Source organism: Prionailurus viverrinus, chromosome D3, assembly GCF_022837055.1.
Source record: "Prionailurus viverrinus isolate Anna chromosome D3, UM_Priviv_1.0, whole genome shotgun sequence".
In the NCBI taxonomy this organism is placed as follows: Eukaryota; Metazoa; Chordata; class Mammalia; order Carnivora; family Felidae; genus Prionailurus; species Prionailurus viverrinus.
In genome coordinates, this window is record NC_062572.1 from 23,473,238 (window position 1) to 23,500,079 (window position 26,842).

The 26,842-nt window shown below is 46.8% G+C and overlaps 1 protein-coding gene across 1 annotated transcript; it reads left to right on the forward strand.

The window, feature by feature from the left end:
• Positions 1-7,231: 7,231 nt before the first annotated feature.
• On the forward strand, positions 7,232-16,095 carry LOC125149395 (putative SEC14-like protein 6). Its single transcript, XM_047828292.1, is given in 7 exon segments — positions 7,232-7,275; positions 10,473-10,530; positions 10,532-10,579; positions 10,656-10,795; positions 10,887-11,056; positions 11,297-11,409; positions 16,030-16,095. Coding segments are annotated over 7 exon segments (639 nt in total).
• Positions 16,096-26,842: the final 10,747 nt, after the last annotated feature.

The window sequence follows — 26,842 nt, forward strand, 5'->3', positions numbered from 1 at the left end:
TTATCTTAACCCCTCCCTGAGTTTGAGTCACTGTTTCTCCTGGGAGCAAGTTTCTGGCCCAAACAGGCTGGGAAGAAGGTGACCAGCTGTCTCAATTTCCTCGGACTGTCCCAGTTTTTGCACCAAAAGGTCTCACATCCCAGGAGACCCCTCAGTCTTGGGCAACCAGGATGGTTGCTCAGCCTGGAACAGTTTTGACCCCACCAGCCCCCAGGAGCTACTGTCTATACCTTCTTAAAGTTTCTTTGCAGCAAGCAATAAGCACATCTTTGAGGGCTTTAAATCATATGGAGAAAACTAAGCAGAAGAAAAAAAGAAAGAAAGAAAGAAAGAAAGAAAGAAAGGGAGAAAGAAAGTGTAAGTTATTATTGACTCCAAATTCATGAGATAATCCCCCTCCCTTTTTAGTAATCAAAAAGAGATGTGACTTAGTGCAATATGATAGTATCTTGGGTTTGTGGAACCCCGTAATTTTATTTCATTGGACCTTTAGGGGCCTAAAACTGCCAATAATAATATTATATGTCATCACATTATTTATTATTAATACTGGCACTTCTAAGCCCTTAGGGATCCAAGGAGAATAAATCTGGCAAATAATAGATGCCAAGAATATAAATTGTCCCATTAGCATTTACTATCTGCCTGATTTGTTTTACGAACATTATAGTTATTAACTCATATATTAACATAATTAATATTTAACAATACGTAGTTGCGTGGTACTGAACAAGCACTCTGCACCATACAGGAACATGGACAATTCCCTTTGCTCTCCTGAGGAGGCAGCCAAGACTCAGAGAAGCTGAGTAACAAGCCCTACGGTCACTCAGCCAGGCAGCCATAGAGGCAGGATGCAAACCCAGGTCTGTCAGACACCAAGGCTGGTGTTTGCAGGCTCCAGACCTTCAGTGCCATTCCAGCCTGCCATCTCAGCCTCAGGACCGAGGTTTTTTCCATGGTTGAAAATGTATGAGGTCTCCGAGGGGCTCTGCAGCTCGTAGCTCGCAGGAACCAGCCTGCTCTAGCCACACCTGGCAGCAGAGGGCGCCATGGTGCCAAATTTGGTCTCAGCCTGTCAAGACATTCCCAGCAGTGGGGGCTGAGGGCACCCACAGTTAGGGCTGAGCCTACAAGCGAAAGCCAGGGTGAGGGTCATGCTGTTCCCTGGGAGAAATTCAGTGGAACTCCCTGTTCCTCTCTGTTATGGGATGAATTGTATCCCTTAAAAAGATATGTTGAAGTCCTAACCCCCAGTTCTCTATGACTGATCTTATTTGGAAATAAGGTCTTTGTACATGTAATCAAGTCAAGATGAAGTCATTAGGGTGGGAGCTAATCCAATATGGCCATAGCTGATGTCCTTAAAAGAAGTGGCAATGTCATGTGAAGATACAGACACACAGGGACAGTGCCACGTGAAGACAGGCAGAGATTGGCATGATGCAGTTATAAGCCAAAGGCTGATGGTGACCTCCAGAAGCTAAGAAGAGGCAATGAAGGATTCTACCCAGAGTCTCAGAGGGAACAAGGCCCTGCTGACACTTTGATTTTGGACTTCCAGCCTGCGGAACTGTGCAAGAATAAATTTCTGTTGTTCTAAGCCATCCAGTTTGTGTACTTTGTTACAGCAGCCTCAGGACACAAACACATTCTCTGTGCCCAGGGCCCTGCTCTGGGTCAAGCCTCTGCCCCTTACCTGGACTCCCTCCCCGGCTCCCTCCCCCAGGCTTGCTCCTGTGATCCACCCTTCACCTGCAACCAGAGGCCATCCTCTGCTCCGAGCCCTCCATGGTCCCCCTTTCCCTCGGGGAGAAGCCATGCAACTGCAAGCATCTACGGCTTTGCACGTGCTGTTCCCTCTACTATAAGGCCCCTTTCCCATTGCAGGTCTAACACTGCTGAGTGTTTTCAAAGCAAGCTCTGCTGCCTCCTCTGGACATTCTCTGACAGCCTAGCCCTCAAGCTAGCCTGGGGCTTCTGGGCTCCCCCATCTCAGTCCTGCTCACACAGGGCCACAACTATGGATACATTTGTCTGCGAGGCCCCGATGGTATGCTCCTCCAGGACAGGATCTTTGTTTGTCTTAACACAATCAGCCTCTAGTGCCCAGTCCATTGCCTGGCACACAGTTGGTTTTCAATAAATTTTGAAAGAGGAAAGAAAGAAAGAAAGAAAGAAAGAAAGCGATAAAGGAAAGAAGGAAGGAAGAGAGGAAAGAAGGAAAGGAGGGAAGGTGGAAGAGAAGAAGCAGAAAAGGGAGGGCAGGGAGTGCCTGGGTGGCTCAGTTGGTTAAGTGTCTGACTTGGGCACAGGTCATGATCTCATGATTTTGTGAGTTCAAGCCCCACTTCAGGAGAGCTCCGCTCCAAGCTCCTCACTCTCTCTCCCTCTCTCTCTGCCCCTCACTCACGTTAGTCCCCGCTGGGACTGAGCTCTGCTTTATATCCTTGGTTACCCTCCCTGTATACCTGCCTCCCATGTTTGGTCTCACTACCTCCACTGCCCTACTTGGGTTTTCCAGGATCACCTCTGGAATAAACTCCCTACACTGGAACCCTTGTCTCAGGGTCTGCCTCTGGGTGAACAAGACTAAGACAAGTACCTACTGTGTGCATGACCCCCTGCACACAGCATGATCTTTTTACCTGACCGAAGTAGGTCCGCTCCTTGGTGAGCTATAGGAAGAGACTACACCAGGTGGCCTTGCTTCTCAAAGTTTTGGTTTTTTTAAAATTTTTTTTCAACATTTATTTATTTTTGAGACAGAGAGAGACAGAGCATGAACAGGGGAGGGGCAGAGACAGAGGGAGACACAGAATCCGAAACAGGCTGCAGGCTCTGAGCGGTCAGCACAGAGCCCGACGCGGGGCTCGAACTCTCGGGCCGTGAGATCATGACCTGAGCCGAAGTCCCGAAGTCGGACGCTTAACCGACCAAGCCACCCAGGCGCCCCTCAAAGTTATTTTTAATAAGAAGATCACAGGGAATAATTCCCAAAGCAGTGACTCCCTGAACAGGAGTAAACAGGCTCCTTTTATTAGGGTTTGGGGTGAATATTCAGAAAGAGATTTTAACATTATAATGAAGCTATCTGTTGGGCATTTAATCACCTGCATAGGCATGGTCCTCAGATGTGTCTTTTCCTGTTCCAGAAATTTGTCAGTTAGTTTCCAAAAGATGAAATTGACAGTTAGGCAGAAGCTTCCAGGAATTTCCTGAGTTTAGGGAGTCAGGGGGTCTTGCCAGTAACAGTCTTATGTGTCCTTGTCTTGGGCTCTGGCTTTCTGCTTGTCCAGAGGGCATGGAGGCAGACTATAGCCAGGAGTCCCCCATCACCCCTCACCCAAAGGTCAGGCTGTACATTCACCTGCTGGGTCTGGACCTGGGATGTCTCTCCTCACCCTGAAGCCACGTGCTGTTTGAATCATGGACAGTTGCACCTGACACATCAGGTGGTAGATGGAGCCTGGGACAATTTGGGACACAATGACAATGGGTTCCAGGCCTTTGCTGGGGGTGAGCAGAAGCCAACCCAGCTCAAGGAGGCATCTGATGGGACCATAGGAGTAGAGAGTGGGGAACTGAGGCAGGATGGACAACAGCCCGTATGTATGTGTGTGACAACAGATGGTGTCCTTCCAACACACCCACATCAACACCGTGGGGAAAGCACCACTGTCCTCATTTTACAAATGACTTTTTGAACCCAGGGCAGCAAGTCTAGGGGCCAGTGCCTCAGGCATCTAGCAAGGAATGGGCCCTACAAGTCACCTTGAGGTAGAGAATAGAAGCCCGGCAGGAAGGGGCTGTCTCTCTGGGGAGGGGTAGGCATGGCGGGCTGCCACTGGGTAAAAGAAAGGAGGTCTGGAGGAGGTCACAGGGCAGGACCTGGACCCCAGACCAGAGACTCAGACACCAGCCTGGCCACCTTGTGTTACGGGAGAAGACTTTAGGCCAGGTAAGTTGGTTTCTTCTTCTGGCCTACACTGTCCTCAGTTTCTTCTTCTGTCCCAGAAAAGGCAGCACCCAAGGCCCCTGAAGTCACTCTGAGCTCTATAGCTCTGGGTTTCTTCCCAACTCTGAGAGTCCTGGTGACGAGAGGCCACACCAGTGCTATCCATTAGAAATATAACACAAATCACAAATGCAAGACAAATGTGTCATTTCAAATTTTCTAGTAGCCACATTCAAAAAAGTAAAAAGAAACCAGTGACATAAATTCAATAATATATTTTATTTAACCTGATACAGTCAAATTATTATCATTTCAATATGTAATCAATATAGAAATTATTACTGAGATTTTTTTGGGGGGGGTACCAAGTCTTTGGAATCCTACCTGTATTTTGTGTATGTCATACTCACAGCAGATTTCAGTTTGGACCAGCCACATCGAGTGGCTCATATTGGATGGAACAGGTAAGGACTGCTAGCCCTGTGAGGGGAGCCTGGCATGGCAGGTCACAACCTTTAGCAGTGACTAGGAAGCAGGAGCAGGTGTGAGTTTTCGTCTCTAGACTGTGAGGAGTATCTCATAGGATCTTAGGGTCCTTCCCTTGTGGTTGCTAATGGCAAGTGTGGGCTCCAGTGAAATTCACACACTTTCATGAACATTGAGGGAGTGACTGAGCAGTGGAGGTCCCGACTCCTGCCCTCGAAGTGTTCCATCAGAAAGAGGGCATATTCGTCCCAGGCCAGGAATAAATCCTGTTACAAGACAGCTGGGGTCAAGAATTGGGTCCAGATCTCATCTGAGCAAATCAAGTCACAAGTTCAAGCCTCAGTTTCCTCACCTGGGGAACGGGTATAAAAGCAGTATCATGTCAGGGTTAATTTAATGCTTAGTCCAGAGCCAAACACTCCTTTGTGTCCTTGAAGACAAAGGTTAACAGCTCATTTGGGGTAGGGGGCCCAGAGAAAGTCCTTTGGACCCTCTTTTAGAAGCTGAGGAAACTGGGACCCGGAGAGAGAGGAAGTGACCCAATCAAGGCCACACTAGAGCTGCTGACTTCTTGTCCAGTGCTCTTTCGCCACCAGATTCATCACTATTGAAGTTTGTCTTTGGCCCACAGTCAGCAACCAACTCTTGGGCTTGTCTGTGCAAGATCCTCTCCCAGGCTAGGTCAAACTGCCCTTCACTCAGGCCTGGACAATGGGCTCTGGACCAGATGTGTGATCTGGCTCCCAACTCTGCTACTTGCTGGCTGTGTGATGATGGTCGGGCAAATTGCATGACCTCTCTGAGCCTCAGATTCCATGTAGCACCACAATCTGCTCTGAAGATGTGGATTACAGGTGTAAAGAGGGCCCCTCCCTGCACCTATAGACCTGAGGGAAGAGTCTGGCACATAACCCCAAACTGCATTTAATCCACATTTAATCCTTTCTGTGGACTAAGCTTTGGGAAACTGGCTTGTTATTATCCCATTTCACAGAAGGAGAAAGCTAATGCCTGATTTGACCCAAGCCTTGGCTCCTCCAGCAGGAATGGGTCCTCTCCTAAGGGCAGGTGAGATCTGAAGGCCTGAGGGGTGCTGGCACTACAGAGCCCCTCTGACCTTGGTCTTTCCCAATCTGTCCCTCATTCTAGGATAATATCCAGGATGTGCTATCTGTCCTGCCCACCCTGATGACTACTCCTTCCTACTCTGGCTCAAAGTGAGGATGGAGGGTGGAGTGGGATGAGGTCAAGGGTAAAAAGAGGAGTGTATTGTGTATCTATTGCTATATCTACATCTGTTATGACAAGTTATTCCAAAACATAGCCATTTATTTAAAACAACCATAAACATTTCTTATCTCCCAGTGTCTGTGGTCAGGAATTATGGTAGAGCTGACTTGTTCCGGCTCAGGGTCTCCATTGTTACAGGTGAGATGTCAGCCAGCACTGCAGTCGTCTGAAGGGTCAACATCATTCCTGCAATATCCTCTTGATTACACAGGTCAGCCCTGCTTGGTGTCAGAGGGGGCTGAACAAGGCCATGAAAACCAGGAGTTGTGGATCATTGGGAACCATTTTGGAGGTGGCTACCGCAAGGAGTAATAATAATTACTGCTATCTTTTGAGGACTTATTCTGTGCCAGGCACTGAGGAAGATAATTTTTGTTTATTGTCATATATTGTTGTTTTGTATTGTTTTGGTTCTGGTTTTGGTTTTGTTTGTTGTTTTTTTTTGCACAACAACCCAGTGAGGAAGATACTATTATCAGCCCCATTTTTCATTGGAGGTAACTGGCTCAGAGAGGTTAAACCACTTGATTAAAGTCACTCAGCCAGCAAGTGGCAAAGCCAGGTCAGTCTGTTGTTAGAGACCAATTGTTTAACATCCTCCCAGAGAAAGAGTTTGGAGAAAAGATAGGGAAGAGGTTTGCTCTTGAGATATACATTAGAATCCCAGGAATCTGAATGCACACAAAGGAAACCCCTTGTCCATGGCCCTGAGAATGTGGCAGGAGTTCTTGGACTCCTTCTCCATAGGATAGGGCTGGAATCACTTTTGGCTGCTGCGAGGAAGCCAATATAAGCCATGTTGATGGTCACACATACCCCAACTATTGCTGAGTACACAAAAATTCCCATCCCCTAATGGAGAAAGCATGCATGGAATATTTAATATGTGATGAACAGCTTTTGTAAATCTTTGAGGGCCACTTGCCTCTGAATGTAGTCTAGTTTATCCAAGTTATGACACTTTCTCAGTGCAAAGCCTTTGCTCGGACAGTTCCCTCCACCCACAATGCCCCTCAGACGGCCACCAAATCAGAAAAGAATCCCTCCTGGAGTCCTAAAGACCCAGTCTAATCCCATCCATGCCTCTTACTAGCTGGGTGGAACCCAGGACAGGTGACTGAGGCCTCAGTTTCCTTGTCTGTTCATGAGAAATTAGACTCTCTTGTCTGCCCACCAGATCCATGTGAACTCAATGCAGTGATCAATGCTGGGGCTCTGCAGACCAAGTGAAACCACTCAGTTCTCATCAGCCAGGGGCACTTAGCTGCAGAAGCAGGAGTGTGAGCCCAGAGGAGCAATTCTGGCTCCAAGAGAGCCAGGGGATCACTGCAGCAGCTGGGGTTGGCCCTGGAGCAAAGGCCTGGGTTGCCAGCCTATAGGGACTGCTAAATAAGACCTGATTTGCATTTGTTTCTAACATCCATGTTTTTCTGATTATGATATCAGGGCACACTTCTATCATGGAAAATCTGGAAAGTGTAGATAAAGAGAAGCACCATGAGGGTTATAGAAATAACCTGTAATCCCACCATCACTATGAGGTAACTTTACATATAATTATTTTTTCACACAATTGAGCTCCTACATTATATACTGTTTTGTTCACTGCTAATTTCAGGAACCTCTCTCCAAGTCATTAAAAAATTTCTTCTTTCCAGGGCACCTGGGTGGCTCAGTCTGTTGAGAGTCTGACTCTTGATTTCAGCTCAGGTCATGATCTCAAGGTTTGTGAGATCAAGCCCTGCATCAGGCTCTGCGCCTGCCAGCATGGAGCCTGCTTGGGATTCTCTCTCTCTCTCTCTCTCTCTCTCTCTCTCTCTCTCTCTCCTCCCCTCCCTCCCTCTTTCTCTCTCTCTCTCTCTCTCTTAAAAAAAACCTTTGTTTTGATCTTAAAAAAGATTTTCTTCTCTAGTATAGTTGTAAGGCTGCAGAATGTTCCAGTGGGTGACTCTATGTGATTGATTTAAATACTCCCTTCCTGGAAGCCCGACTTTCAGTTGGACAGAACTGGTTCCATCTGCTCCATGAACCTCTTGAATTATAAATTTGAGGACTGAAGAGTGGCTGGCAATGGTGAAGTGCTCTATTGTCACATTATTATTATTTTTTTTAAGTTTATGGGGCACCTGGGTGGCTCAGTTGGTTGAGCGTCTGACTTCAGCTCAGGTCATGATCTCGCAGTCTGTGAGTTCGAGCCCTGCATCGGGCTCTGTGTTGCCAGCTCAGAGCCTGGAGCCTGCTTCGGATTCTGTGTCTCCCTCTCTCTCTGCCCCTCCCCCGCTCATGCTCTGTCTCTCTGTCAAAAATAAACATTTAAAAAAACCATTTTTAAAAAAATAAAGTTTAATTATACAGGGGATATCTGAAAATATTCTCATTATAAAAAATCCAAACCTTTCTGATAACATTGAAGCCTCCTGAGCCCCCCAAAATAACCATTGTCACCAGTTTCTGTGTATCTTGCAGACTCTTTCAATACATTTCCATGCATACACACAGAAATATGCATATAAATATACAAAATATAATATAGAATAGGAGTACCTGGGTGGTTCAGTTGGTTAAGCATCTGATTTCAGCTCAGGTCATGATCTCGTGGTTCGTGAGTTTGAGTCCCATGTCAGGCTCTGTGCTGACAGCTCGGAGCCTGGAGCCTGCCTCTAATCTGTGTCTCCCTCTCTCTCTGCCCCTCCCCCACTCGCACTCTATCTCTCTTTCAAAAAAAAAGTAAACATTAAAAAATTTTTTAAGAGTATAGATAGAATATAAACAATATAATAAAATAGAAATACCAAGAACACATGATTTAATATATTATAAGAATTATTCTGCAACTTGCTCTTTTTATTAGATAATACATATGACTTGCAGATTTGTCCATCTGAGAATGTTTTAATACACCTCGTCCTTTTTAATGATTGTATAGTATTTCACAGGGTAGAGGGGTCAGCATTTACATAACCAGCCCACTAGGGGTGGACATTCAGGTTGTTTCCAATGTTTCATTATTACGAACTCTTCAATGTGGAAAACCTACACACTTTCCTTACACAAATGTGTGAGTGTTTTTCTCAGGTGGATCTCAAGAGGTGGGGCCACTGGGTCATGGGCTGCCTTAACTGAGAGGCAAGAAAACTGAACTCTAACAGAGAAGGGAATGGCTCAAAATCACAGGTTGGTGACAGTGTGGAGATGTGACCTTTTGGGTTATCCACCTTATGGTTTTTTTTTAAGTTTATTTATTAATGTTAGAGAGAGAGTGTGTGTGCATGCACAAGTAGGGGAGGGGCAGAGAGAGAGGGAGAGAGAGAATCCCAAGCAAGATCTGTGTTGCTGTCAACGCAGAGTCCAGCGCGGGGCTCGATCACATGAACCATGAGATCATGACCTGAGCCAAAATCAAGAGTCAGACCCTTAACCAACTGAGCTACCCAGGTGTCCCTCCTCCTTATGTATTTTAAGTCATTCACAGTCTGAACCAGTAGTTCTCAAAGTGTGGTCCTGGAACCCTGAGGGCTCCCAAGACCCTTTCAGGGGGCCCTCAAGGTCTAAACTATTTTCATAATAATATCTAGATGTTATTTGCCTTTTTCACTCTCATCCTCTCATGTATATACACCAGAGTTTCCCAGAGGCTACATGATGTGTGATGACATTCTTGCTCTGAATCTAAGGGACTGCATTGGGTTTCTTTTATCACTGGTGTGGTAAGAATTTTTCTTTATGCTAACTGATGTTTTCATTTTTTGTTTATTTATTGCCTCCTGGTATCTCTTGCCCATTTTCTAGAAAAGTATTTTTGCTATTGATTTATAAGTGCTCTTTACATATTAAGTGCATTGGCCTTTTCTGTCATATTTGTGGCATGTTCCCCAGTTTGTAGTTTTCCTGCTATCTTTGGCTTTTGACTTTGTGTTATGTTACATTCATGGGGCTTTTCCTTTGGTTTCTCCATTGCTTTTATGTTTCAGTAGTTCATACCTATTGTAGGTACGTTAGATATTTTCCTCTGCTTTTTTTTTTTTAAGTTTGTTTGTTTTGAGAGAGAGAGACCACATGAGCATGAGGGAGGGGCAGAGAGGGAGGGAGAGAGAGAGAATCCCAAGCAGGCTCTGAACTGTCAGTGAGGTGCCCAGTGTGGGACTTGAACTCATGAACCATGAGATGATGACCTGAGCCGAAATCAAGAGTCAGATGCTTAACTGACTGTGCCACCCAGGTGACCCTACTCTGCTTTCTTCTACTTTGTTCCTACAATAACATTCCTTTGTCTATGGACCACCATTGGCTATCTCAGAGCAGCTTGTGGGAAAACTGACACAAGCTTGCCCCCAGTTCTGGGGGTGCTGGAGCTGTAGATGCCGAGGGGAGAGGCTGATTGGAAGTTCAGTCTCTAAGGGAAAGGAAGCCCAGGTCAGAGATAGCCCCTCCTCGGCTTTGGGTTCCATGAGGCGCTAGTCTGAGTCCCTACTAAGATGGCCAAGGGGCCAACACCTGGACAGATGAGGGCAGGGTGCTGGGTCTAGAAGGGCAGGCCTGGGGGCAGGAACTGGTCAACACGGGTGCATATAGTAACCCCCCAGCCTAGATCTACAGTCTCTTAGCTTCTTCTCCTAGGGGCACCAGAAGCATGCCAGGGATAGGAAGCAGTATGGCACAGGAAAGCACTGGGCTTGGCATCTCTTGCCTCTTTCAAGCCTTCCTGAGACCCCACAGGTCCCCTCTCCTCCTCCCACAGGCAATGGAAGCAGGAGCTGCCAAAGTTCATCAGCCCTGAGCAGCTGCCCGTGGAGTTTGGGGGGGACCATGACTGATCCTGATGGCAACCCCAAGTGCCTGACCAAGGTACCGGGTGCCCAGAGGGTGAGAAGGGAGGGCTGATGGCTGGGGTCAGTGCTCACTCAGCAGCCCTCACCCACAGATCAACTATGGGGGTGAGGTGCCCAAGAGCTACTACCTGCGCAACCAGGTGAGGATGCAGTATGAGCACAAGATGACGGTGGCCCGAGGCTCCTTCGTGCAGGTGGAGAACGAAATCCTGTTCCCGGGCTGTGTGCTCAGGTAGGGATGGTGGCCACTCCACACCTAGGCCCAGCTGGGAGCGGCCCCGGAGCCCAGCGGGTGGTCATTAGTAGGGCCCTGTCCCCTGCAGGTGGCAGTTCGCATCACATGGGGCCGACATCGGCTTCGGGGTTTTCCTGAAGACCAAAACGTGTAAGCAGAAGCGGGCGGGGGAGATGGTGGAGGTGCTCCCCATCCGGCGCTACAAAGCCCACCTGGTACCTGAGGACGGGAGCCTCACCTGCCTCGAGGCTGGCATCTGTCAGTATTGGCAGCGAACAGCTCCACTAGGAGCTGGGGGGCTGGAGGCAGGCGTCTCAAGGTGCATCCAGGCTTTGCCACGTGGAGGCCCCTGGCTCCGGTAGACACAGTGTATAGCCGGCTTCAGGCTCTCAGGCATGACAATGGCTCCCTGGTCTGGGTCCTGGTACAAGGATTTACACCATGGAGGATGAGCTCCTGGGTGGGTCACCCTGTCTGAATGTCTGTCCCTCAATGCAGATGTCTTGAGGTTTGATAACACTTATAGCCTAGTTCATTCCAAACACATCAACTCCACTGTGGAGGTGCTGCTCACTGACCAAACCTTTGTGGAGAAGACGGAGAGATCCTGGGCAAACCTTGTGGCTCCCACAGCCTCCCCTTTGATCTCTGGGTCCACAGTGAATTCACAGCCTTCCCTGGCCAGACACCCTCCAACCTCCCCAGGGATGGGAATCCTACAACAGCTGCTCCCAGCCCATCTGTCACAGTGGGTCAGCGTCTTAGGACCGTGTCACTGCTGGGACCGTGTCCCGGTGGCCAGACAGCCACAGCAAAGCAACCAAAACACTCTATCCTCCTGGGACCTCAGGCTCAGTGAAAACTCTAGGCTCTTTTCTATGAGCCAATACCAAGTTATGAGTTACTGTTCTAACACTTGAGGTATAGTAAGACCAACAGATCTGGAAACAATTGCCGTTGAAAAAGATAATTTATTACTCACAGTTCCCAAGAGGAGGAGATGGAGATGCCAAGCCACAGAGAGCCACATGGAGAAATCGACAAATGGAATAAACGTCAGGGTTCCTCATGAGGTAGAGGGGGAGAGGAACTGGGTGGGAGTTTTGGTTACGGTTTTCCCTGGAAGGAATGGGTGCGGCGGGGAAATCATTAGGATTAGCTAGTTTGCATGATGTCAGCAGGCTCTGGGGCATAGGGACTGCCCCAGGTAATAGGGTGATCAGGGCAAGGAAATAGTGTGGCCCTAAGTGCTAGAGCCAGCACTGGAGGTGGTTGGAGTGTAGGCTCTGTATTAGTTGGTTTGCATTTGAAAAGCGCAATCCTGGGTCAGTTGTTTGCTATCTCTAGGAACTGGCTATCCCTGGGAGACACAGTTCCTCCCGGGGTCAGCAAGGCCCCAGATGTCAGAGCATCAGAATATAGAAAATAGAAGACAAGGTTGATACAGTTAATACAGAAGACAAGGCAATACAGCAATCACCACTCTGAATTGAAATTCAGCCTCAGGGGCACCTGGGTGGCTCAGTGGGCTGAGCTTCCAACTTTGGCTCAGGTCATGATCTCATGGTTCCTGAGTTCGGGCCCCACATAGGGCTGACTGCTGTCAACCTGTCAACGTTAGAGCCCGCTTCAGATCCTCTGTCCCCCTCTCTCTGCCTCTCCCCCACTGGCATTTTGCCCAAAATAAATAAATATTTTTGAAAAAGGAATTCAACCTTAGAGCTTTCCCCATCTAGAAAGAAATTTTGACTCATAAACTTTCCATTCCAGTGTTAGGGCATCTGAGAATGTCTTCATTGTCTGGTTCTCCATCTAAACTCTCCATTAAGATTTTATTTTATTTTCAGTTTATGTATTTATTTTGAGAGAGCACAAGTGCACAAATAGGGGAGGGGCAGAGAGAGAGAGAGGGAGAGAGAGAGAATCCCAAGCAGGCTCTGCACTGTCAGCACACAGCCCGACACAGGGCTCAGACTCACCAACCGTGAGATTGTGACCCAAGCTGAAGTCGGAGGCTTAACTGACTGAGCCACCCAGGCACCCCTTCATTAAGATTTTAGACTCAGACTCGGACTGAGCTGATGTCAGGTCCCACAGGCGCATTAGGTTAGATCTCAACAGAGATTCTGGCCTAAGCATTCCACTACTCACACACATTGTCCCCGCTTGCTGTCAGTATGGTTGCCAGCCAAACTACTTCTTTCATTGGCCACTTGGCAAACATGGCCAAATATGGCCACCTGTGCAAATATGGAAATGTGGGCATTCAACAGGTCTTTCTTAGGGACCCCACATAGGCTCCTAGGGGTCATTGCCTTCATTTTTAAGGGCTCACCATAATCCACCCCTACTCAACAATCTGTCCTAGAATTTTGGTAGCAAGTTTACTCAACTGATTCCTGATTGGCTGGTTCCTACCATCCTCCATGATTCTACCATGTTGTCTCGCACAGACGGCACCAAGGAACTGGGGTTGGCAGGGAGGGGAGGTGGTTGAGGGAGGTTAGCTGGAGGTGCCATGTGGGCTGCAGCTTAATGGGGGAGGGGAGGGCACTGGGGAGCCAAGGCAAGGGTCAAGGGGTTTCCCATGACCTGCCATATCCCACCCATCACCCCATCTGCTTCTAGCATCTGCCCTTGCTACAGTCTTGAAACGTGGGCCGAAGGCCGGAGCCATTGGCCAGATAATGGACATGTCCACAGCTGTCCCCACCTGCCTCCTCTCCCACTGTCCCCCCACCCAAAGCCTCCACTCCAGGCTCACCCTCCCCTGCCCCAAATCTCTGTCTTTGTTCAAGCTGTCTCCTCACCTAGAAGGCCTGCCTTTCTCCCCCTGTACAAATTTTCTCTCCAGCAGGCAGTGCTGAGTCAGAGTGAGGGCATGTACTTAGTAATTTATACCTGTGAGACTCTTTCTTTTTATCATACAATCCCGGGAGCTTTGACAAACGCATACAGTCCCATAACCACTGCCACAATCAGGACACATAGCAGCTCCATCACCCCCCAAATTCCCTCCTGCTATCCCTTTGATGAGGTTTTGGAGTGGTGGGGGTCTGGAGCTGATGGCCAAGAAAGAATTCTTGAGACATCTTTGGTGCAAAAAGGTGATTTTTATTGAAGCACAGGGACAGGACCCCTGGGCAGAAAGGGCTTCACTGGGGTTGTGAGGAGTGACTGATCACATACTATGGAGTTGGGGGAGGTAAAGGCAAAAGGGAGGCCTGTAAAAGGACTTTCATATGCTTCTAAGATAATTGAGGCTTTGTTATTGTCCCGGTAAGGTTGTTTTCCCTCTAGTACGACATTAACATTAAGACAGTGGGCAGTTGGGGCACCTGGGTGGCTCAGTCAGTTAAGCAAGCGGCTGACTTCAGTTGAGGTCATGATCTCATGGTTTGTGAGTTGGAGTCCTGCCTTGGGCTCCGGCTAGAGTTCCAGCCTCATATCAGGCTCTCTGCCCCACACAGGGCTCTGCATGCTGACAGTGGCTGCTTGGGATTCTCTCCCTCTCTCTCTGCCCCTCCCCGACTTGTTCTCTTCCTCTCTCTCTCTCTCTCTCTCTCTCTCTGTCTCTCAAAATAAATAAATGAACTTAAAAAAGAGAAAGACAGTAGGGAATTGCTGGAGAAATGTTATACTCTGTATATGCCTTAAGTCAATGAGCAACAGGTTATAAAGAAATTTAATTTTACCTACCATTTCCTTCTTGTCTTTGTTCCCCACAACACTATGGAGGGGAGGGTGATGTTGGGGCTCCAGGAAACTGAGTCTATAGGTTTCTGGAGATGAGGCTATTGATAAGATAGCCTTTTTCTTGTAATTTACTAAGATATTTGTAAACTGACGGAGACTCAGGTCCTATGTGACTGTGATCTCGATCAGTTAACCATTTGTTTTCACCTCGTAGCTTTAGGGCAGCCAGGAGTGCCTGAGGAACATCACACATATCTCATGGGGTGGGGGAGAAGGGGGTGGTGTTCGCTAGCTGGTGCTTTGTCCTCAGCTTGCCTTATGTTCCCTCATCACCTTTGTGGTCAACCCCTCCCCCAGCCCAGCCCTGACAACTGCTGATCCCCTCCCCCAGCCCAGCCCTGACAACTGCTGATCTGTTCTGTAACGCTGCAGTTGACTTTTCCGAAATGCCATGCGGATGGCATCATACAGTATGTGGCCTTTTGGAGCTGGCTTTCTTCACTCGGCATACTGCCCAGAGATTCATCTGTGTTGTTGCATGTGGTTGGTTCCTTTTTGTGGCTGAGTAATATTCTGTTGTGCCGATGCACCACAGAGTGTTTATCCATTTCTCAGTTGAAGACTAGCTGCGCTTCCAGTTTGGAGCAATGACTAATGAAACTGCTAGGTGCATTTGCGTCAGGTTTTTGTGTGATCCTGTCTTCATTGATCCAGGGTAAATGTCCAGGGGTGGGATCACCGCTGAGCTGCTGGTTGGGGTATGTTTAATGTTGTAGGAAACTGGCCAACTGTTTTGCATCACTTTGCATTCCCACCAGAGTGTTTGAGTGCTCCGTTTGCTCCACATCCAGGGCCTTGGTATTACTAGTTATTCTGGTGTAGCTACTCTAGAAGGTACGTGGTTATGTTTCTGTGGTTTTAATTTACATTGCTAATGACTAGTGATGTTGAGCATCTTTTCGAAAATAGGGCACAGTCTGTGAGATAAGGCAGACCCAAGTTCAAGTCCTTTTTCTGGCACTTGTCTGACCTTAACCAGATCTCTCTGGGGCTGTTTCCTCACTGGAAAGTGGGGAAGCCAACAGTACTTAGAGTGGCTGCTATGAGGAGAAATGAGAGCCACAGGCACAGAGTAAGTGGGTGGGAAACAGCAGCTACTAATGGGTGCTGATAACAAGTGTTAGAGACCTACCTGCCCCTGTCCCACAAGCCTTGCCCAGACAGCTTCATCTCTTCTGCTGTTCTCCCCCTGGCTAGCCCAAAAGTCCCTCTGTTATTTACCCCGGCTCTGATCTCCCAGTGCACTCTGGTGCCCTCCACCATCTCCCCCCCAGCTGGCTGCTGTCATCCTAGTGTGGCCAACCCTGACCCTGATCTCTTGCACATAAGACTCAGTGACCCCCCTTATATCTGCCCCTGAATTTTACCTTCTCACTTACCCCGTTGCTGGACTTTCTTCTCTTAATTCAGCCAATAGCTCAAAACACCTGCTCTCCTCAGGCCATTAGAGAGCCGTCCCCCATTCCCCCCTGCAGGGACTGCTTGGCCAGATCCGGGGCACGTGTATTATGTTCTCTGTGGCCCCGTCCAGCCTGTGCTGATTCAGTGCCCATTGGCTTCCACTGCCATTAGCTTGTGAACTTACACATCTTTCCATAGACTCTTTGCTCTGGGTGGTGAGTGCCCCTCCAGACCTGAGAGAATCATCCTTAGTAAATGATCTTGCATCTATTCCAACTCAACAAATTTCATGGAGTGGTAACACAGACTGCAGCCACCCACTTGGGCTCTGGATTCTGGGCATTAGGCCTGCGAACTATCCGGCTCTCAGAATATCCCCCATTCTGGGGTCAGTGCAATCTTGGCCATGAGGCAATGACTCTGGCAGCAGGGTAAGAAGCCCCCTTGTGTAGTGCATGTCCCCCCCACCCCTGCTGCCCTGGCCAGGCCTGGGATTGTCCACTCACCCCAGGCCTCCAGGACACCACCACCCTGCAGCCATATAAGAGGCTGCTAGTGTACCTTAGGGGCAGAGAGAAAAGGAAGCTTAGAGGTCCTCTTCTGGGAGCACACATGGCCCTTGGCCAAGACCTGAGTGGGCTCCTGGCCTGAAGGACCTATTGTAGGCAGCTGAGGGTTGGCAGTACATGCAGGAGCTCCTAAAGTTTCCCGTCCACAGTTTCCACTAATCGTCTCCAGCACTGGGCCAGTGCAGGGCATGGAGCTGTTGCTTGCTGAATGAATAAATGGTGCCAAGTTCCTCCTCCTCTGCTGTGCGTAGGGCTCTGATGAATTTCTGGGATGCTCTGCTAAGAGGCTCGTCCTCTGCACCATAACCCCAGGGGATCCTGTCACACCCATGGTCTCCTGGGCCTGGGCTTCAGGCTCTCAGTCAAAGGCAGCCTCTGTGAGCAGAAGCCCCCCCTGTCCTGAAGCTTGAACTCAACAAGCAATGGGTGTCCGACCAGCCTCACCACCAGAACAGGCTTAGGGGCTGAGCCTTCCTGAGTTCAGGCTTCAGAAAACTAGTCCCCCTGCCAAGGACTGGGGAGGCTTTGGTGTGGCTCCACTCACAAGGCTCTTCCAAGTCCTTGATGCTCATTCTACAGCTCCTGCCTCTTCTAAAGGGTCCCTACTCATCCTTTTGTCTCTCTTTCTGTCTCCTCAATCCTGCCCTACACTTGGGCTTAACTTTCTATTCCAAAGACCCTCTCTTCCTGTCTCTCTATGCCTTCCCACTGAGCATGTCCTGTCTAGAGGAGATGGCCAGGCCCCACGGGGCCTATGTGCTGACACTTCCCAGATGGGACACCTGGGGTTGGGGAGAGCAGGGACTCCAGAGTCCTGGGCTCTTTGTCTGTGCTTCTGCCTTTAAGAAAAAAAAAATCGTGTTCCTCAAAATTAAAAACAAAATTTTAATGTTTGTCTATTTTTGAGAGAGACCGAGAGACAGAGAGACAGAGAGTGAGTGGAGGAGGGACAGAGAAAGAAGGAGACACAAAATCCGAAGAGAGCACCAGGCTCTGAGCACAGAGCCTGATGCAGGGCTCAAACCCATAGACTGTGAGATCATGACCTGAGCCAAAGTTGGCTGCTTAACCGACTGAGCCACCCAGGCGGCCCTGTGTTCCTCAAAATTTAAACATAGAATTGTCATATGACCTAGCAATTCTACTCCTAGGTAGATACCCACAAGACTTGAAAAACAAGGGTTCAGGGGTGCCTGGCTGGCTCAGTCGGTTAAGCATCCAACTTCAGTTCAGGTCACGATCTCATGGTTCGTGAGTTTGAGCCCTGCATTGGGTTCTGCTGACAGCTCAGAGCCTGGAGCCTGCTTTGGATTCTGTGTCTCTCTCTCTCTGCCCCTCCCTTGCTACTGCTCTGTCTCTCTCACTCTCTCAAAAATAGATAAACATTTAAAAAATTGTTTTAGAAAAACAGGGGTTCAAACAAAGACTTGTACACCCAGGTTCACAGCAGCACTATTCACAATAGCTAAAAGGTAAAAACAACCAAGAGTCCATCAATAGATGAATGGATAAATACAATGGGTATATCTACACAATAGAATAGTATTCATTCATAAAAAAGAATGAAGTACTGATGCACATTATAACATGGATGACCCCTGAAAACATTGTGCTAAGTGAACAAAGCCACACACAAAAGATCACATATTGTATGATGCATTGAATGTGAATTATCCAGAATAGGTAAATCCAGAGACAGAAAGCATATTGGTGGTTGCCAGAAGCTGGGGAAAGGTGGGAAATGGGCAGTGATTGTTTAATGGGGGTTCTCCACACCTGGGTGGCTCAGTCAAACATCCGACTTCGGCTCAGGTCATGATCTCACGGTTTGTGGGTTCAAGCCCCGTGTTAGGTTCTATACTGACAGCTCAGAGCCTAGAGCCTGTTTAGGATTCTGTCTCCCTCTCTCTCTCTGCCCCTCCCCAGTTGTGCTCTGTCTCTCTCTCTCTCTCTCTCTCTCTCTCTCAAAAATAAATAAACATTAAAAAAATTTAATAGAGTTTCTCCTTTTGGGTTGATGAAATGTTTTGGAACTAGGTAGAGGTAGTGGTTGGACAACATTTTGACAAATAATGCCACTGAATGGCACACTTTAAATTAGTTAATTTTATGTTATGCAAATTTTACTCCAATAAGAAATTTTTAAAAAATAACATTTGTGGGGGCACCTGGTTGGCTCAGTGGGTAGAGCATGTGACTCTTGATCTCAGGGTTGTGAGTTTGAGCCCCACATTGGGAGAGAGTTTACTCAAAAAATAATAAGTAAATAAAAATAAAATAACACTTGTGGATTCCTTCATCTCAAATATATAAGCAATACACATGCAAAGAAATAAAATCCATGGGGAGATATGAGTTGGCCACACAGTCATGGACAAATAAAGAACTACATAAAAAACAGAAGGGCTGACCAACTTTATAAAGTCAGACTTTATAATAGGTGAGAAGGGGGTCAAAGAAGGGGCCACACACAATAACCAAGAAGAAGGATGTGTCAATAGTATGTTCTAAGACTGTGTGGTCCAATACAGTGGTAATCAGCCACGATTTAAATTTAAACAACTAAAATAAAAAATTCAGTTCTTCAGTTCATTAGTCATATTTCAAGGACTCAGTAGCCACATGTGGTTAGTGGCTGCTGCAAAGACTTTCTCCTTGACCAAGTTCAGCATGGCTTCTAGCTGCTTGTGCCCGTCCCTAGGATTGCCCCAATTCCCTTAAAATGCCCACTGACAAGCTTGCACTTATAAATCCTTTCTCTACCCCTTTGAGAGGTAAATCATCTACCACCCAAAACTATTGCATCAAGTACCTGAAAGCCATCTCTTTCAAAGTCAAACATTCAAGAAGATGACTTTTGATCCTGCTCCCAGTTCCTGTGGGAGGTAAAAGCCTAAGTTGGGGGCTGGGAGTGAATGGGAGGGAGGATGCTTACTCCAACTAGCACCACTACCTCCCTAAAAATACAAGAATTTTGTTTGCCTTAACTAGTTAGTGTCTGGCTTTGTTGCTCCTTGGCATTACCAAGTTAGACAGCGTGGACATAGGACATGTCCATCATTGGGGAAAATTCTATTGGGCAGTGCTATATAACATGATGACATCACGAAATCTTCCCAAGGGAGGGGGGGCCCCTGAGCCAAACTGATCCTTTATCTCCTTGGAGAGGACACCTCCAAATAGCTCAACCAATGAAGCAGAATATTTAAAAAGCAAATCAGACCAATGATTCATAATAACAGAAAAGCATAAAAAGCCATTTTGGAGAAAGGAAGGGCACTTTAAGTTGTAAACAAACAAGTGAACCGTGTGTAAAAGGTGTGAACTTTAAGTCTGACTGAGGTAACAAGTAAAGTTTATAGACAGTCAATTCAGTCTGGCTTTAATCCCCTTGGGAGAAAACCCCAGATTCCGTGCTCCTCTAGTCCAGTTAATTGGCCTGTAACTCAGAACTGTGACACCAAGAAGTATTTACATTTTCACCTGGGCCTATTCAAATTACAACTCCAACAAAATAATTAAAGTGTAACATTGAAATTCAGCAGAGATGTAAAATTATAGAGCTGTAACCCTGTGGTTGTGTTATAGGAAGGTATGAAAGAAGTATAGAAATAACCAATAAACAAATGAAGTTCAAGTGGAATATTTAGAAACAAGCTTAAGTATTATTGTAGCAATTTTGAGAATCATTGGATTTCTGCCTTTGCTGTTCAAAGTATTTGAAGTGCTCATAATTACCACTTGTAATGAATTGGTAATTTACAGGTAGAGTATAACTCCCACAGACCAGTCAGGCACTGAGCAACTTTCAGCCTTCATATTCCCCAAGCAAGTTTGCCAACAGGGTGCCGGTTTGGGATAGAGGTGAGACTCTGACCTGTCCCTGATCACTGTTTGCTCTCTGTTTCCTCTCCCACATCCACCATGAATTTATGCAATAGCCTCCTGACCAGTTTCCTGCTCTGAACATCTGCTCTGTCATTCTTCACTTGGGCCCAGGGTTATCTTCCTGGCACAAGGAGAATCATCAGTTTCTGCCTCTAAAGCTATCACTTTCTTTTTTCCTTCCTTCCTTCCTTCCTTCCTTCCTTCCTTCCTTGAGAATGGGGCAGAGGGAGAGGGAGAGAAACAATTTTTTCCTTTTAGTATTTATTTATTTTGGGGAGAGTACAAGCAGGGGAGGGGCAGAAAGAGGAGGAGAGATGATCCAAAGTGGGCTCTGTGCTGACACACTGATAGCAGTGAGCCTGATGTGGGGCTCAAACTCATGAATTGCGAGATCATGACCTGAACCAAAGTTGGATGCTCAACCGAGCCACCCAGGTGCCCTGGGAGAGAGAGAATCTTGGGCTCCTTGCCCAGCACAGAGCCTGATGCAGGACTTGATTTCATAACCATGAGATCATAACCTGAGCCAAAATCAAGAGCCACCCAGGGACCCCTCTAAACTTTCAAAGGCTCCCCACCAACGACAAGACATGGCCCAAAGTCCCCAACATGGCTTGAAGTTCTTTCATGACCTGACCTCGATCTTTTTGAAGTCCCTGCCCTCATGGCCCCTCTCCCCTCTCTTACCTCTATGAGTTTCTTCGTCTCTACCCAGAATGTCTTCTTCCCGTTCCCACCTTAGAGGCCCAGCCCAAAGACCATCTCCTCTGGGGGACATTTCAGGACCCCCCTAGTGCAGAGTTCTTGCTTATGTCTTTACTAAAACACTCTATCTTCAGGGATCCAAGACAGGTAGTGGTTAAAGATCCAGGCCTTGGGTATAGACAAATAAGGGTTCAAATCCTAGCTCTGGGTCTTACTAGCCTCTCAGTTGCTGCCCATGTAAATGAGCACATGGGTCCAATGGTGAGCACAACAAATATGGCCTGTGCCTTCATGGGGCTGACAGTTAAGGGGTGAGTCAAATAGTCGAATCAAGCAATGTCTAATGAGAACAATATTCTGGAATAGAGGAGCACGGTTCTGTCTGAGCATTTAACTGGGGATCAGAGAAGTTGAGGCAGCACTAATGAGGCAGTGCAGGAAAAGGAGGCAAGGAAAGAGTATTCAAGTTGAGAGAATTGCGTGTGCAAAGGCCCTATGGCAGGAGAGAGCAGCAAGGGGAGAGAGATAGCTCTATACACTCCCTACCTGATGTTCTGTGGCTTGGGAAGGGCCAGAGACCTCCTGGCTTTTGTGAGGGAAGAAAGATAGAAATGCAGTTGTGGTCCCAGACCCCTAAGCCATGTTTTTCCTCCCTGGTCCCAGGTCTTTAGGGTTGTTGGTCAGGCTCCCACTGCCCACCCCTCCCTCTCCCAGACCCTTGTGACTACCTCCCTTCTTAGAGTTAGAGCGTAGAGGATATGTGGCCACACCAGACCCCACCTTTTCCTGGGGCCATCCTGAGTTGGTGGTGGGAGCCAACAGAACTTTCCCCCAGCTGCTGTAAAGCCTAATCTCCACTTCCCAAGCAGGCTCAGGCATGAGGCCACACCTGCCCTGGGCATCTGTGTCAGGTAGATACTCCTTTCCAAACTCTGCACCTAGGGTAACCCAAGCCACATCCTACATATTTGGAGAGACATTCAGTGGCATCTGTCCGGCCAACAGGTCTGACGGGTAGGACTGATTTAGCCATGATGTGGAGGGGCAGAGCAGGCAGGGGCTCCTGCAAAGAATGATCCCACTCCAACAACAGAGATGCCATTCACTCCCACAGAACTTCCTTCAGTTGGTAGGTTTTAGGCTTGAATTAGGACTGCAAGCAGAGCACTTATGGCCCCTGAGAGATGCCAGGAGTTTCCAGAGCACCCAGAAGGTGGGCAGGAGAGGAAGTGCAGTGAGTGGTCAGGAGGTGTGGGATTCGGGTTACATACCATGATGATACCACCATTGTGGTTTAGCTTCTCAGCCCATGGGTCAGGGGGGACCAAGGGAATGAGCTTGAGAAGGCAGGGGGAGACAGGCACACCATGGAAGAGGGGAAGTATCTGTCCCTCAAAACACTGGATGGTTAGAATGAAAGTCCTCCAGGGCGTCTGGGTGGCTAAGTGGGTTCAGCGTCTGACTCTTGATTTCGGGTCACGATCTCACGGTTTGGGGGTTCCAGCCCCAAGTCCGGCTCGGCACTGTCAGTGCGAAGCCTGCTTGGGATTCTCTCTCTGCCCCTCCCCTGCTCTCTCTCTCTAAGTAAATAAATAAACTTAAATATATTATATATGAATAAAGAATATGAAAATTCTTTAAAAAAAAAAAAAGAATGAAAGTGCTCCACAACCAGCCAGTAGATGACGTTTGAGGAGGTGGCATAGTGCTACAGGGTCAGGGGGAGGACATCTGCCCCTGTTAGCATGACAGGACTTGAGGGTAACCTGGAAGCACGGAGCTTGGCAGGCAGAAGGACACAACATGGGCGATGAGTGCCTGGACCGGCACCAGCCTGCCTGGCTTTGCTGCTTGCTGGCTCTGAGACCTCAGAGGCTCCTTGAGCTTCAGTTTCCTGGTCCCTAAGGGGGGTGATCACAGTGCCAATCTCAGAATGTGCCAGGAGGACCACATGAACCAACCCCGCACTGTTCAAGAAGGCAACCACTAACCACCTGTGGTAGTTTGCTAGGATCACCCTAATAAAGCACCCCAAACTGAGTGGCTTATGCAACAAAATTTATTCTCTCACAGTTCTGGAGGCTGCAAGTCCAAGATTAAAATGTCAGCAGGCTTCATTCCGAGGGCTGAGGGAGAATCTGTTCCCTGCATCTCCCCTGGCTTCTGATGGTTTCCCCACAATCTTTGGCATTTCTTGGCGTGTGGAAGCATCACCCCAATCTCTGTCTTCACCCTCACATGGTATTCTCCCCGTGGGTATGTCAGTATCCAAATTCCCCCTCTTGTTAAGGACACCAGTCACAGTGAAATAGGGGCCCATCCTTCTCCAGTATGACCTCATCTAAACTAATTACATATGCAATGACCCTGTTTCCAGGTAAGGCCACATTCTGAGATACTGAGGATTAGGGCTTCGGCATATGAATTTGGGAGGGGACACAATTCAATCTAAAACACCACATGTGGCTCATTGAGCGTTTGAAATGTGGCTGGTCAGAATTGAAATGAAATACTACATACTAAGCTGAAATACTAAATACACACTGTATTTCAGAGGCTTTGTACAAAAAAAATGCAAGATATCTCACTATTAATTTTTTAATAAGATAATTATCTTCTTTATGGATCGTGTTTACAGGTGACAAAATGATAATATTTTGGCTACCCTGTGTTAAATAAAGCATTATTAAAATGAGATTTTTTTTTAACATGGCTGCTAGAGAATTTGAAGTTACCTTTGTGAGGGTGTCTGGGTGGCTCAGTCGGTTAAGCGTCCCACTCTTGATTTTGGCTCAGGTCACCATCTCATGATTGTGAGATTGAGCCCCAAGAAGGACTCTGCACTGGGTGTGGACACTGCTTAAGATTTTCTCACTCTCTCTGTCTCTCCCCCCACCCTTCTCTCCCTCAAATAAATTAAAAAAAAAAAATTAAAGTTACCCATGTGGCTTTCATTATTTATCTACTGGACAGTACTGAACTAATATTTACAAAGCCCTTGGAACAGGCCCGGCCCAAGGGAAATGCCTATAAGTGCTGTTAAGTAAAGGCTTCTCTTTGAAGGCGACTTGTTACTTGTGGCATTTTAAAAATACGACTTTCCCCACTTCTCGGAGACTGGGAAAAGTTGGGAACATATTCCTTGCCTGGACTTCCTTTTATTGAATGGATTTTGTTGTCTATTCTGGAAGCATATGGCATATATAACGTGGTCTCATCTTTGCCAAATTGTTCCATGGTATTTTTTTTTCTGTGTCATTATACACTCTTCATCAACCACATTAAGCACTGTGGTTTCTGGAAAAATTGTTTCTAATTTTCCTATTAACAATGCACACATAACTTTAAGTTGAAAATCCTTTCTGTTGGGCACCTGGGTGGCTCAGTCATTTAAGCGTCTGACTTCAGCTCAGGTCACGATCTCACAGTTTGTGGGTTCGAGCCCCATGTCGGGCTCTGGGCAGACAGCCCAGAGCCTGGAGCCTACTTCAGATTCTGTCTCCCTCTCTCTCTGCCCCTCCCCCACTCTCTGTCTCTTTGTCTCTCAAAAATAAACAAACATTAAAAAAAAAACTTAAAAAAAAAAAAATCCTTTCTGTTAGTTAGGATTGTTATTGGACAAAGTGGTAAACTATTGAAGGATCCAATGCATATTGTCAGGTCGTTTTCTAGAAAAGCTGAATTAATTACCAGTCCTGTCAACAATGTATACATATCTCCATTTCACCAGCTTCTTCCTTTATTTTTTTTTTAATTTAATGTTTATTTATTTTTTAGAGAGAGATTGAGAGTGTGTGAGTGGGGAATGGGCAGAGAGAGAAGGAGACACAGAATCCGAAGCAGGCTCCAGGCTCCAAGTTGTCAGCACAGAACCTGGCCAGGGCTTGAACCCACGAACCGTGAGATCATGACCTGAGCTGACGTCCAGAACTTAACCGACTGAGCCACCCACGTGCCCCCAGCTTCTTCCTTTATTATCAGATTATTTAAAAAAAAGATGGGTGTGTGTGTGTGTGTGTGTGGTTTGGTTTGGTTTGTTCTGAGGCTGATTTAGCCAGGGGAAAAAAAGTATCTCATTGCTTGTATACTCATTTCTTTGATGACCTGGAATTTGAGCATTTATCCATTTGATTATTTCCCCTGTGCATTTCCTCTTCTGACAGTGTGTTGAGTCCTTTGTCCATTTCTTAGTGCCTTACTGTTTTTCTTATTAATTTACATGGATTCTTTATAAAAATATCAATTTTTGTATATTATTTTTACAAATTCACATTAGCAAATGCTTAGTTGTGTGTCTTGTTTAACAGATTTTTGCATTTTTATGTAGTCAAATCGACTATCCCCTTTGTGATTTCTGTCATTGCTTTTAAATTTAAAAAAATAATAATGTTTATTTATTACTTTGAGAGAGAGAGAAAGACAGCATGAGCAGGGGAGGGGCAGAGAGAGAGACACACACACATAATCCAAAGCAGGCTCCAGGCTCTGGGCTGTCAGCACAGAAGCTGAAGCAGGGCTCAAACCCACAAACTGTGAGATCATGACCTGAGCCAAAGCCGGGCACTTAACCAACTGAGCCACCCTGGCACCCCTGTCATTGCTTTTAAACAAAGACCATGCCCTTCCAGAGATGGGCTGGCAGTTTCACTTTATTTTAGCTTTTTACAATTTTGTTTTTTTCTATTTGAGCGGAGAGGGAAGGGCAGAGGGAGAGAGAGAGAGAGAGAGAGAGAGAGAGAGAGAGAGAGAGAATCCCAAGCAGGCTCCATGCTCAGCACAGAGCCCACAATGGGGCTCAATCCCACCACCCTGAGATCATGACTTGAGCCAAAATCATGAGTCAGACGCTCAACTGATTAAGCCACCCAGGCTACAATTTTTTTTTTAATTAAGATTTTAAATCCCTCTAGGACAGTGCTGTCCAAATGAAATAGAATGCAAGTCACAAATGTGAGCCACCCATGCAATTGAATTTTTTCTGGTAGTCACATTTTTTTAAAAAGTAAAAAGAAAAGAGCACAGAGGATTTTTAGTGAAAATAGTAAAAGTATTCTGCATGATACCACAATGGTAAATATATGTCACTACATATTTGTCCAAACCCACAGAATGTACAGCCCTACTTACCAGAAGTAAGCCCTAATGTAAACTGTGGACTTTGGGTGATAATGATGTGTTAGTATAGGCTTATCAGTTGTGACAAATGTCCCACCCTGGTAGAGACTGTCCATAGTGGCAGAGGCTGTGCGTGTGGTGGGGAGAACAGAATATATGAGACGTCTCTATACTTTCCACTCAATTTTCCTGTAAATCTAAAACTGCCCTAAAAAATAAAACTTATTCATTTAAAAAAATTCTAAATTATAAAAAATATTTTAAAGAAACAGATGAAATCAATTTTAATAATATATCTTATTTATCCCAATATTTCAAAAAAATATTCCAATATTATAATCAATGTAAGAAATTAATTAATGAAATCTTTCATTCTGGGGGTGTTAAGTCTTCAAAATTTGACGTGTATTTTACACTTACAGCACATCTCTATTCCGCGCCAGTGACGAGCCAAGGTCCCAATACTTAACAGCCCCATGTGGCTCATGGCAACCAGATTGGTCAGTACAGGTCTAGAACTTGGTTCAGCCTCGAGGGAGGGCAGAGGGAGAAAGGTTCTGGTGGCTTGATTTACCTCCTCCTTCAGTTTCCACCTGCTCCTCTCTTGAAA